Source organism: Mycotypha africana, assembly GCF_025528875.1.
Source record: "Mycotypha africana strain NRRL 2978 chromosome Unknown BDF20scaffold_9, whole genome shotgun sequence".
NCBI lineage: Eukaryota > Fungi > Mucoromycota > Mucoromycetes > Mucorales > Mycotyphaceae > Mycotypha > Mycotypha africana.
Genome location: NW_026515733.1, coordinates 1,578,733 through 1,591,954, shown reverse-complemented (window position 1 = coordinate 1,591,954; position 13,222 = coordinate 1,578,733). Strand labels below are relative to the sequence as shown.

The 13,222-nt window shown below is 37.7% G+C and overlaps 5 protein-coding genes across 5 annotated transcripts; 1 reads left to right on the top strand and 4 right to left on the bottom strand.

The window, feature by feature from the left end:
- Positions 1-63: 63 nt before the first annotated feature.
- Positions 64-2,033, bottom strand: BDF20DRAFT_838294 (uncharacterized protein; the record flags this gene model as incomplete). Its single annotated transcript, XM_053079144.1, has 3 exons — positions 64-974; positions 1,209-1,596; positions 1,902-2,033. 3 exons carry the CDS (start codon positions 2,031-2,033, stop codon positions 64-66), a joined length of 1,431 nt encoding a protein of 476 aa, XP_052933794.1.
- Positions 2,034-3,275: 1,242 nt separating this feature from the next.
- Positions 3,276-4,786, bottom strand: BDF20DRAFT_888060 (trypsin-like cysteine/serine peptidase domain-containing protein). The gene is made up of 2 exons (XM_053082056.1): positions 3,804-4,786; positions 3,276-3,720 (listed from the first exon to the last, which is right to left on the bottom strand). The coding sequence occupies exons 1-2, from the start codon at positions 4,465-4,467 to the stop codon at positions 3,362-3,364; spliced, it is 1,023 nt and encodes a 340-aa protein (XP_052933793.1). The 5' UTR covers positions 4,468-4,786; the 3' UTR covers positions 3,276-3,361.
- Positions 4,787-5,692: 906 nt separating this feature from the next.
- Positions 5,693-10,048, bottom strand: BDF20DRAFT_888051 (Saccharopine dehydrogenase-domain-containing protein). Its single transcript, XM_053082055.1, has 19 exons — positions 9,767-10,048; positions 9,522-9,686; positions 9,353-9,437; positions 9,208-9,275; positions 8,993-9,139; positions 8,844-8,922; positions 8,637-8,776; positions 8,400-8,564; positions 8,241-8,326; positions 8,064-8,175; positions 7,732-7,975; positions 7,524-7,650; positions 7,337-7,447; positions 7,170-7,278; positions 6,939-7,079; positions 6,669-6,848; positions 6,514-6,600; positions 6,152-6,448; positions 5,693-6,067 (listed from the first exon to the last, which is right to left on the bottom strand). Exons 1-19 carry the CDS (start codon positions 9,995-9,997, stop codon positions 5,807-5,809), a joined length of 2,835 nt encoding a protein of 944 aa, XP_052933792.1. The 5' UTR covers positions 9,998-10,048; the 3' UTR covers positions 5,693-5,806.
- Positions 10,049-10,792: 744 nt separating this feature from the next.
- On the bottom strand, positions 10,793-11,297 carry BDF20DRAFT_915762 (uncharacterized protein; the record flags this gene model as incomplete). The annotated part of the gene is made up of 3 exons (XM_053084363.1): positions 10,793-10,933; positions 11,008-11,148; positions 11,208-11,297. 3 exons carry the CDS (start codon positions 11,295-11,297, stop codon positions 10,793-10,795), a joined length of 372 nt encoding a protein of 123 aa, XP_052933791.1.
- BDF20DRAFT_715530 (MT-A70-domain-containing protein) lies at positions 11,181-13,182 on the top strand. The gene is made up of 4 exons (XM_053076105.1): positions 11,181-12,091; positions 12,202-12,261; positions 12,347-12,721; positions 12,791-13,182. The coding sequence occupies exons 1-4, from the start codon at positions 11,452-11,454 to the stop codon at positions 12,952-12,954; spliced, it is 1,239 nt and encodes a 412-aa protein (XP_052933790.1). The 5' UTR covers positions 11,181-11,451; the 3' UTR covers positions 12,955-13,182.
- Positions 13,183-13,222: the final 40 nt, after the last annotated feature.

The following is a 13,222-nucleotide window of genomic DNA, read 5'->3' as shown; positions in this document are numbered from 1 at the left end:
TAATAGAATGAGACATCGATGCGTATACAATAAATGAATAAGAAAAGCCTGTATCTGTCGAGACTAGACTATGATGAGTTGAAGTGGACTTGGTCTTCGAATGAACCTATCTGCTCTTTTAGGAAGTACTCTACGTTGCCGTAAAGGACCTACAATCTTTTGCGAACGCATCATATTGACTTCTGCTACAATTATTCTTAGATAGGCTGCATTTGCGCGAACATCACGGTTATGATGATAGTGTTGAAAATAGTACGATTTCGCAGCCTTATTCTTCTTTTTATTGGTAGCCAGTAAAATAGTACTACTACTGCTGCTGCTGCTGCTGCTGCTGCTGTTTTTGTTCTTGTTTTTCAAGTCAATAGACACATCTTTTGGTAATTGCTTTTCTTGGTCACTCTCATTATCCGTATCAGCCTCCTCGATCCTCTCTTCTTCGTCTTCGTTATCATCGTCATCTTCTTGTTCGGTGGTGTCTGCTGTCATTGCATTTTGCCTTTCTGTGCTGATTGTATTCAAGGCGTGTTGCCTCTTTGTCCTTGGTCGTTTGGTCTTTTTTTCTTGGTTAGACAATGTTTCTACCAGTGTCCATTCTTTATTCTGCTCAAATTCTGTATTTGGTAATAGATAGCTTATCATCCAATTTAATTGATCACCTTTCTGGCAAATAAAGTCCTCTTCTGCCGCTTCTGCGTGTAGGGTTGACACTGCGGACACAGTAGTCGTACTGGCGTTGACAGTGGAAGCGTTTTCTTTTTCAGATCCTTCCACAGGCGCTTCATATATACAGAAAGTCTCGAGCGGTACGTCAATGCTGTCGTCTGTGTTATTATTACCATTGGCGCCCGTATCGGATAAAGACGGAGTAATGGTATTGATTTGTGTTTGGACGTAATGGTCACATAAAATGTCAGATAAAATTGAGGTCGTACTAACATTATAATAGTCATCCATTGGTGTCGTGGCGATTGTCTCTTTCAACCCATTACGGATATATTCTCTCGTGTCATCCGTATAGGATGGTAAGGTAGGAAGAGAAGGTAAAGAAAAAATATTATTGCAAAGGGCAGTGGCATCTTCTTCGGTGAAGCATGCGCTGTCACTGTGACTACCACTGCTACTGCTGCTACTACTACTACTACTACTACTACTATTATGATTACTATTACTATTACTATTACTACTACTACTATTGCTACTATTGCTACTGCCACTGCTGCTTGTGCTTGAATAAGAGCTACTGCTTGTACTCAACAAGCTGCAGCTGTCAGACATCCCATTACTACCACCACTATTGTAATGATAATGGCTATTATAGTGGCAGTTCATTGGAGGAGTCGTACTTGAAGTAACAGGTATAATAATTTCTAATTCAGAAGTCTGTGTTTTGTTGGTGTGAGGTGTTGTGCACGGCATGAATCCAATGTGTCCTGTAGTGTTACTATTGCAGCTAGAGCTGTTGATACTACAACCAAAGCGTGTCATATTATGAAACAGTTTATCAACAATCAATGAGAAAACGGATCCCGTAGAGGGTGTAAAAAATGGATAGGGTGTTGTTGCCTTCTGTTGCCTGCTGCCCATTGATGCGTTTGACTAAAAAATTTGCACGGTTTAAAACGAAAGGGAAGGAAAGAAGAAAGGCTATCATCAGTTATCAAGTTATTTCCTCCTTTTATCAAGGATATAGCTTATATGCATGCCAGAAATTTAGTTGCAATATCTTTCAAAGGATTCTTTGATTTGAATGAAAGTAACGAGAAGACGTAGGGTGAGAAGTGCTTTTTTTTCTTTTTCTTTTTTTCTTTCTTTATTCAAATCAAAGAATTCATAGAGTCTAATATCGTTTTCTGGCACATACTTGTTATAGACCAAGTTCTGAACAGTAAGGTTGTACTTACCGTTTTCTGTTTCTTTTTTGTTCGCCTAGGTATAGTCCCATATGGCGTAGGCATACAAGCAAGTTTTTTGGAGGCGATTGATGTCATTGACTTTTTTGGCGTGAGGCCTGATGGTAGAGAAGTGTCATTCATGAAAAGAAGGCTGTTTTTGCGTAAAAGTTATCAAGTAAAAATGGATGAATAAGATGATTCAGAGAGAGAAAGAAAGAGAGAAAAGTTCATTGCGTTGATTCTCTGTGGTCTTTTTTAGCGTCCTTTTTCTAAAGGCTATCTCCAATTCAGGGGGAAATGACCCTATTTGGTAAGATAGAGCCAATTACACAAATCACATGCATATCAAAAAAAGATGCATTAAGGATTTTTTTTTTTATTAATTCAACTGTTCAACAAAGAAACAGAACTCAACCAAAACTTTTAAACAAAGCCTATATTGGAAAGTGATAAAGAAGAGAGGCCTTTCTTTCCGGTTAAAAATAAATCATAAACACAAAAAGGCCTTGGATTCCCTAATTTACAATAGTCTTGAACAAAAGGGGGATCTTTTTTTTTTATCTGGTTATTTATGTGTACAATACAAAGGACATCAAGTATTCTTATAGATTAGGCAAGTCTATACAGATTAAACTTATCAAACAAACTGAAGTGAAAGATCATTTATATTCCCGTCTTTTATATCAAATGCCCCCAAATTATCGCTTTAAGAAGAATGAAAACCACCCTTGGTTGGAATATGAATCCTGTGAAAAACTGATGCATAAACAGCAGCCATTATCTCAGTCTATAATAGCATCAGTTTGAAAGAAAAAAAATTGTATAATAAGAACACTTCAATATATAAAGGATGGCTAAACACAGTTTACTTATGTCACCGCACGATGGTAATTTTTGTTTCACGGTATTCAAAAAGTTTGATCTATTGCAAGCTTACATGAATTATTTCTGTCTAATAAGTGGTGTTGCACTGGAATTCATGTAATCAAAAGAAAGTCTATTTTTCTGATTGTAATGAAGCAAGATGATGAGGAAAAAAATCTTACCTTACTTGCCTGTCAGGTGACATGTGACTCCAACGTAGTACAAAAACGCTGATGAAGAAGCATGTCTATTAAATCCAACACTTAGACGATCGTCAACGTATGCCACGTCTTCTTTAGCTCAAATTCTCAATATCCATTCAGGCGTATAGTGCACTGATTTCATGCTGGCAAGTTTTATGACCTACATAAAACCAAAAACGGTTTCATTCCCCCCTTTTTTTTTACGCTTTTCTCTTTGCATGGGATTATTTTTGCGAGGGCTACAGTATGAATCTTTAAGGCTGCAGAATATGTTTTTTACTTTTATTTTAGCAAATAAACGAAATCAAAAAAAAAAGCAATAGAATAGAGAGGTATGATACAAAAGAATGATGTACAACAAAAATTTAAAACAAAAATAAACATGCAGATGCGAATAAGCAATTATCCAAAAATACTGCAAATAATAGACAATAAAGGCAATATTATGAATAACGACCATACATTAGCAGCAGCAGCAGCATTCGAAGTAGACGACATATACATATTATTATTGTTGTTGTTTCTCTCGTCCGCTGCTCTTGGAGGATCTGTCAAAGTACTTTTGGAAAGCTGAGTTACTTTCATTATCCATTTTAAATGCGCTGAAGGTTTGACAAAGGAATTCACAAATGATGTCGCGTTGGTTTCATGCAGCGGGCACGAATAGTTTTGAGGATCAGGATCATAAGCATTGAAAATACGGTTCAATACACCTTGAATATAGTATTCAGACTTTTCGTTTTTGTAAAGAAGTGGGTTGCCTAAAAGCCATGTCAGTGAGAAAAGACTGTTTCTTACGAACGACTTTGTATGGGGGTACATGATGAATATCCCCGTCATTTACCTGAATCGCCGTGGCATAAACCTGCATTTGAAGTTGCCAAAATAACGCTATTGTTGTAATTGTTATCCTTTAAATAGTTGGACGTTGAGAGTGTGCATGTTGTACTCTGTAATGCTTCAGCATGTGGCTGTCCATAGCCTAGGTAGCCCATGCCAATCGTCTCCCATGTTGTAGTCGTATCATTGCTTTGGCTGTTCTCTTCTTTTTCTACTTTTGATGTATAAATGGGGATTCTGTTCACATGACGACTGGCAGTCAAGGGTTCTTTCAATTCTATTAGGCCGATGTCATACGGTATAATCTCGGTTCGATCATAATCGTAAACTTCATTGGTGAGTTGTTGGGAAGATATGTACATTGGGTGTATAACGGCTCGTTTCATCGTGGCATACGTTTGCTCTGCAAATTTTACATCTCCATAGGCTACTGATTGCGTCTCGTCATCGTTTATTACCACATTTTCAATACAGTGAGCTGCTGTCAAAACCCATGGAGGATCGAGTGAAATGATGGCTCCTCCACAGAGAATAGGTTTTCTTAGCGTTACTGAGAAAGGGTAGTGACCAGGCGATTCTACTGTCATTCCACCCGATATAGCTTCAGACCTGTATGTTGCTGATAGTAGTATTACAATAAAAATAGTGTTACACGATGTTATATGCATAGGTCAAACAAGGGCTTGAAATAAAGAAGAGAAGAAGAAAGAAGACGTTTTTGAGAAAAAAAAAGGGAGTTTTTAAAGAAGCTTCTATCGGAGGGAAACCAAATCTGATGATATATACAAACAATTACGACTCACTTTATAAGCACAGACATACTCACAGCATAAATTGATCAAAAAGAAAGAAGTTTGAAAAAGCGAAAGACCCCAATCATTGACAGATTTTGTATAAAGCCAATGTAAAAAAGGGGGAAAAATGAGTGTCTACATACAATAAAACGCTCTTATTATTTGGATGGATTTTGGGCTTGAATGATGGTCCTATAGGAGATAGTCTTAAACAGTTAAAAAATCTGTTATTGCATACTTTTTACATTGAACGCATAAAAATCATTTTCCTTTTTGCTTAAAGTAGTAATTTATACTAAATACACTCACAATTTCATTATTCAGTATTGAAAGAAAAAATTACAGAAAACAACAATGATCTGCAAGTGTTACAAATGAAAATTGACTCAGCGTTAGATTGTCCTTCAAATACAGTAGTGCATACGAAATCGAAACTCATCAACAGAGACACAACAGTTTGCAGTCCCGGAATTGGGTGTATACAAGCAATATATGCAAAACGGCTTCTTTCAACATCCTTCGATTACCGTAAGTATCCAATTTATCCGTCTTTTCTCTTTAGTGCAAACAAAACAAAAAACAATAGGCCCTTTTCAACTGACAGTTGATATATTTATTGAAACATCCAATGATCCGTGAGTCTCATCATTATGCGGCCCATTGGACTAGGCTGTAATGCTATGCTGGATCTCCCGGCTAAGAGGTTGTAACCTAAAAAGTGATGTTCATGGAGAGAAAAGACGGGTATTACAGAAAGTACTAGCTCAAGAGATCATGGATGATACGTTTAACTTTGAGTCAACAGAAGGATCCTGGTATTGTTTTAGTCCCACGTTGCCTATTCAACTCTTCATTACAGATGGCATAGTTGCTTACTGAATAAGTAGATTACTTGGAGAAATCATTATACTTCTATAACACTCGCTATCGATTTGAAAACCCTTTCTCTGCTCTGAATTACCAAATCGTTCAGAACCACAATCTTCCATTATCAGGTTGATACACAATCTGCCTATTGGTGAACAGAGTTTGGATGGAATATGATTATACTACTATCATCGCTACTAGTTTTTTTTTTTTTTTCAATTCAAAGTGATAAACCAGTAAGGCCTATTTGAAAAGCCCTTTCTCACAAAAGATAATGTGCGTAGATTGACAGTAAAGCTTTTATTTTATCCACACCAATCAACATGGAGAAACCATTTGCTGTAATTTACCATGTGTTCGAGCCACAAGCATCTAATTTAACAGAATGGAAAGGTTGCGAACTCTCCACAAATTTGATACCATGCATTTCGAGCTGGTCCAGAATGGGCAAATACACATGAGGCTGTGTTGGTCTTTGTATACCTCTTTCAGGGATACGATTGTCCAAAATCAACTCAACAGCCATAGCAGCTGGTAATCCGACCGTTTTAGCCATAGCAGTGTATTTATCGTCACCATAACGCATAAGTGTAGATGTCAGCTTCTCCTATTGCCATAAGAATATCTATCAGTTACTATTGAAAGTACAAATTCAAAGGGGCACCGTCAATTGAAAGTTTTTTTTTTTTACCTTTTTGCCAGAGCGATGCTCAATTTCGAATTCGTGATGCATGGCGACCATATCCTTCTCGCCTTCATTATATTTTAGTCTTTTCGCTAATAGCTTTGAAAATAGGTCCAATGCAGTATCACCTTGTGCAGCAGTCAATTCTTCGTTTGTATCAAACAGGTAAGCGATTGAAGCCCACAGTTTTTCAGACATAGGATGCTCGCGCGGTAAACCTAATCTATTCGTCACACGGTCTTGTCTTTCCTCGGCGGTAAGAAATGAGCTACCATGTGTGATGACATGGTCAAAATAATTCATCTATTTTCAAAGGGTATGGATTAGATGACATTGCTTTTGATTGTATGATTCTCCTTCCCTATTACCCAAGTGCCACATGAGCTAATATCTGTCGGATGAGAGAGGTCAAGGAAACCAAGTTTTCGGAATGCATACAAAAGATCCGAGTAGCCCTGTCAAACAAGGTTAGTCAACACTTGTAGAGCTTATTCAAGCAAGAAATCTCCTCAAAGGCCCTTACTTGATATCGTAGAGTCCCTCTGAACATTGTATCCATTTTCGTAACATCTCCCAAGCCATAAATATCGGCATATCCTAAGGAATTTCTATTTGCAAGACCCTCAAAAACAAAACCAGCATAAGGAGTCTGAACCAAGGGGAAATGGTTCTTCAAAAGATCGGCACCAGCTATCCTCTTTTCCTATAGTTGTATTGTTTGTTTTATCAGCAAAACTTATACAACGTATGCAGTTCTATGCTGTTCAGATAATTTTTTTCTTTTCCCTGTTACCTCTCCATTTGACCAATAAATAGCATCATTACCGCTTGCAGTGAGTACTCCTCTTGGGGACCAACTGAATTTGTATCCAAGTGGTACATTCGACGCCTCAGGGGATGGTAATCCACCACACCAAGAAATGAAAGACCGAATCTACAGGGAGTAAGATAATATGTCAGATGTAAAATCGGCACCAGAGGATGTTGAGTTAATAGTATCTGAGGTTGGTAGTTGCAATTGTACCTTGGATCCCTTATTTTTAGCTTCGTCTATTATTTTCATTGCTGACATATGGTCAATGCCAGGATCTAACCCTACTTCGTTCATCATCAAAATACCGGCCTTTTGTGCTCTTTTGTTTTACGTGAGTGTTGTGTAAATATAATCATTGATCACTCTTTGAACCTTACTTTGTCTCGAGCTCTTCCATTTCTTTAGATACATAACTCGCAGTAACCATATCTTTTCTTTGTTCGATACACGCATGAGCTACCTTTGTGTGTAAAAATGCGGGAACCAGGCTATAATGAAAAGAATTGTAACCCAAGATGTTGAGAAGGAGAGCGATATCATCATTTTCTGCATTTCAATCTCTACCTCACAACAACATCTGCTTTACTAACCAAGCGCAATAAAGAGTCATTATCTTCAATGGTTAAAAGAGCTGATTCTGCATTTGAATAGGCCGTTGTTAATGTATTTGCCTCGCTCATTCTGTTGCTTGCTAATCAAATGGCGAAAAAAAAAATCAATACAATCTAGATGTCTTTTACATAGGGTTACTTTTACACAATGACGCTCTTACCAACGATAATATGGACATCAGGCCTTTTTGCTAAATAATCAACTAACGGAGCAGCAACCATGCCTGAGCCTAATAACAGAACGGTTTTTTTACTATTCTTGGTGATTTTGGGTGTACTCTTCAAACCGGGTAATTTTGATTTTAAATCCATATGATCTTTCGTTAAACTTCCACTCTCCGTGATAGCAGCTTTTTGTAACAGTGGTGAGAGTTGGGAAAGTGCAGCCTTAGGAGGCTTCATAACCTAGATAGCATTGCGTAGAACAGGTAGCAAGCGTGAGTCAGAATAGAGAGGCCAAATCTGTTTGAAGATGCTTCTATACGTCCTTTACCATTTCTTTAATAAAGGGATATAGTGCGGTACTGAAATATTCACTGCTCTCGATAGGAAATTCTGCAGGAAGAATATCAATGCCCATAATCTGTATTCCATCCCCTTCAGCACTATGATGGAACCCCCTCTATTAGTACAACGTGTCGTCTTTCATCATGAATGTTTGGCAACCTACTTTTTATGTTCCATATCTTTTATGGCATCATAGTAATAAAAGCCATCATCCACATTTGTACAGTGTGACAAGCATTCGAAGGCTCCCTAAGTTTTTGTTCCACAGTCGTGAGAAATCAAGGATCATGCAGAATAAGCGCGTCTCATTGTGAGAAAATACCCTTATGTCGCACACGATGTCAGCTAAACTCATCATCTTTCCTTTATTCATCAATCCTTTCTGTTTCATCCTTTCGATTTCGAGTAATTGTTGATTGGTCAAAGTACGTGGGTATCTCTTGTCCCAATACGCACCAGTAATGACACAATTCACATAAGGTGCAATCTAAGCAGTTGTATAACAGCATGGGTCAATTTTACAAATACTACGCCATGACACAGCACCGTACTCTTTTACCTTATGTTGGAAGTTTGACATATAGTTGTTCGGTTGCGAAAAGTACTCTTCTTGACAAGTAAGAGCTTCCTTACTGTCTTTATGTACCATGTAATCCGTTACTTCTAGTTGTGTAGCGTATAATTTGTTCAAGTTCGGATCTATCACATTAAAAGCGAGGTGAGTTCTGAGGCCTATCTCTTATGCTTGGGCTTTCATCAAATGTACTCTTATCATTCATCAACTTGGGAAGGTCTTCTGCAGGAACGAATTCATGTGGTGTCTCTTTGAACATTTCCATAGCCCCCTAATAAACATAGGATCCAGTTTCGGCCATTGCGCATGATCAATGCCAAGAATATACGATGCCGACGTACCTGAGCCACATTTCCTGAACCTGTAAAAGCATACACCAGAGGTCCAAAATCCTTAGCAGTGCCATTTTCTCTAATGATATTCCCCATTCTAGCTATTGCCGCTTTTGCTTCAGCTATAGTTGGGAATGTGTGCGCCATTGGCATATACTAATCGTAAATGTATGTTTAGACTGACTGTCGTTTACATCTCGCTCGAAAGAAGACTATGTACTCACCATGAAAGGACTGCTATATCCCATACCCAAAAATCGCTGACCCATTCCGTGAAAGATATCCACCATACCTAGTTCCCAGTTTATGATGTAAGTATTTTATGATTGAACAATGCAACTTTAAAGCTGGTTTTCTCTACTATCTTACCGGCATTTCCTGCAAACTTGCCGAAAGCCACGAGTCTCCTACCCGTTGCGTCTTTCATTAACTCATAGTCGATCAATCTTATATTCTATACGACCAAAAAATTCTCTCAAAGTTTAGCCCACTCTATTGAGAGCAACCATTGACAGCCAGCAACACAATAAAATGGTACCTTATCAATAATACTTTGAAGCATCGGCATGTTCTTTTCATTGCCTTTGTGAGTATGAGAAAAGAACAGATATGTTTTTCCATCAATCAAAGCTGCTTCAGGAACTTCTTTGATACCCAAAATGATGTCTGCTTTGGATATATCTTCGCTAATGATAGCTCCAGCCTAACGATGGTTATAGTTTGACTTTAAGAAAAAGAAAACTTTCATCGCTATGAAACAAAAAAAGATGGATTCTACAATACTTTTTCATAACTTTCGATAGAAAATATACGCTTCGTGCTCGGCTGTACGTAGACTTGAGCTCCTGTTTCTTCAATGAGTCTTTTGACGGAACTGGGAGTTAAGGCTGCACGTCGTTCCCAGCGACTCTTATCCTCTCGTCTAATACCAATGCTGCTTTGAGAAGCATAACGTTTTCTAATGAGTGTTTTATGATATGTATCGAAAATACGATGCTTTTGAATAGATAGCATTTTTTTTTTTTTTTTTGAACGATTTAAAATGAGACGAATAAAAAAAGCAAGTGCTGTATGCATGCAAACAAAAGAAAGGGAACAGTCTTTATATTCTAGGATATTACTGTCTCACGATCAGGTGCCAAAACTTTAATTTTTGACAAGCCAAATCGTATCGATGGCAACAGTGGCGCACTTTTCCAAGTTGGCAAATTTCTTTTAAATAGCCCCAATCTAGAGTCAAAACAATGTTTATAGACAACGCAAAAAAGCCATGAGCATGTTAATAACATACTCGAACTCAACAAAGAAAGACAGGAAAACAATTATTCAATTATACAAAAACAAAATAAAAAATGTATTTATTACAAAAAGAAATTTATAGAATGCGTACAGAATAATCTATTACCTAAACAATAGAATACAAGAGAAGTGATGAGTAAACGTGTTTTACAGTGGATTTGAAAAGGCAAATCAATCTTTTCTTAAATAGCTCGCATCAGGCTCATTAAATCAGTATATTTTTAAAGCCACATATATGATTAGACGTAGAAAGTTATGCATCCTTTGCTAGCTAATCCAAGAAAAGACCCATTGCATACATTTCAATAATGACATCTAAGAGTACTTACTTGTTTATTAACAAAAATTAACATATCCATAATGGATAAAAAGAAAGAAAAGAGTAAAGGAGCTGGCTATCATCTTATATATTTTTTATTTTTTTTTTTGAGATTTTATCGGTGGCTTATTTCAAGAAAAGGTGAGGGTCCCGCATGCGCATCATTATTCTGTCTCAGCAGCTCTGATCCATTAATCCAAAGGTATATTGTTGAGCCTATATGTTTCTTTAACTCTTTTCGCAAAGTCCGTATATCCGCCTATCAGAGTTTGATTTTCTGTACTGCAGCCTTCATATATAAACGGTGAAGTTTTATGATCTGTAGCAAATTCCTGTAGAACAAAGTGCAAGAGTTAACACATCAGCTGTTGGATAGATAGACGGAATACAATCTATTGATTCGTACCTGCTGCAGTTCTTCGGCACGTTCTTTCCACTGCTCCTTCACATATGCGCTCACATCTACTTTAATATGAGGGTAATTGGCTGTTAACATATCTGCAACTCTCACAGCATTTGTAAAGTAGGAGCAAGTCAAAAATCCTTCCTAAGTTGACAACTTATGTTAACACTACGATAAGTACACAATCAACCTTTTTATCTTACTATATAAAAACATTGTGTTTTCGTTGGAATGGCATTGGCATCACCATTCTCATCGACTCTGCTTGGACTCAGCCATGAAAATAAGCCCATGTTACTGTTCCTTAATCTTATTGTTTGTCTGAGGGGAAAAAAAAGAACAATAATGCCCATTTTGATCTCCTACGAACAAGTGGGTGATAAAAGCCCAGATTTTTTATCTGATATTTGTGCAAAAAAGATCTCTTTTTTTTTCGATCTGTAAGTGATGGTAATGGTCGACATTGTAGATTCAGAAGAGTGCTTCAATAAAGATATTGCGCCTTACCGTATAAGACAAGGAGAATTTGATGTTCAAAAGCCATACTTCTACGCCAAAAATCAACCAACAGACCAGCAAAGGCCATCCAAAAAACGGAAAAAGAGTGTTAAGGAAGTGTCTCCTAGTGAGGCCGATATGAAAACGAAGGAAAGACACCATGTTTTAAGAGCTCAGATTATAGCCTGTCTTGAACAATTGCCTCAAGTATTGCCAAAGAAATTGTTGAAACACGAGAATACTTCTTCTATTACGCGCGAAAATGATGAGGATAGCACATCAGAGACCATCGATTTTCCAAGCATCCAGAAAATGGTGGAAGTATCACAGAACAAATTCACAACTGTAGTACAGGAAGATGATGACAGCAATGAGGGAAAACAGTTTATGCCTGCATTATTTGAATTTACATCTTCTGTTACAACAGAACTTGATATTTTTTCCATCTTTAATACTGTTTGTATTAATCGAGCTGTCGAAGGAGTCAGATTACTACAGCTGACACCAACAGCTATGTATTTAATACCACCCAAGACCGCTTTTTTAATGGGGTCGTTAGCTAACAGCATGAAGCAACTTGATGCATACAGTAATCTGTTTTTCTATAACTTGCCCTATTGATTAAACTGAAATGAAACGAAAGCTAACGCACTCTATCCTTCTTCAAAAATAAAATAAAATAAACAACAACAACAAAAGTTACGTCAGTGGGTAGGGCAGATTTAATCGTGATGGACCCTCCATGGCCGAACAAAAGCGGTAAGCGCATCTGTTTCCCGTTGAACAATCCGTCCGTCTATGACGCTGTCTTACCCTAATTCTGCCTATTCTCATCTACCTTCAGTACAAAGGTCTTCTCACTACGAAACTCAGGATATCTATGATCTCTTCAAAATAGCTATACCCTCCATGATAGGAGAAAAAGATTCTATTGTAGCTGTTTGGGTTACCAATAAGCCCAAATTTAGAAATTTCATCATCCATAAATTGTTTCCTTCCTGGAAACTAGAGTGTGTTGGTGAATGGATATGGCTCAAGGTGACTAATCAAGCGGAATGTGTCTTCCCTTTGGATTCTGAACATAAGAAACCGTACGAGCAATTGATTATCGGTAGACCCTATCAGCACAAGGAGAGCAAAGAGCGAGTCTCAATTCCTCAGACAAATGTGATCGTAAGTGTTCCTAGCGTTAGGCATTCTAGGAAGCCCCCTCTTGGAGGTAAGTTTAAAGCAAAAGCTGCACGACGAATCGGCTTTAATTCATTGATATCATTTGTATGGTTTGTAGATGTCTTATCACCCTACCTTTCAAAGGACACCACAAAAAACCCTGTCTATGTTGAGTTATTCGCTCGTTGCCTCATGCCTGGCTGGATCAGCTGGGGGAACGAGTGCCTAAAGTTTCAACATGTGTCCTATTATGAAAAAGAGAGCCAAGGAGTAAGGGAATAAAATGATGAATTGACAGATAGGTTCATCAAATGCGTTCATCCGGCTGTTCGCAAGCTATCCCATTTTCACTCTTTGCTCTGGCAGCTGAATTATGCCGACATCCTTTAAGCTGCATGGGTAAGTTGCTGATGAGCCAGGCTATTTGCGTTAGCGTATTAGGCAGTCGCTCAATTGCTCCTGCTTGTAAGCTTCATAGTACTATACCCCTAAATTGTCACAAGCATAATTTCGCCATATGAAAGATTTTTTATCTTTTTTACAATTAAAA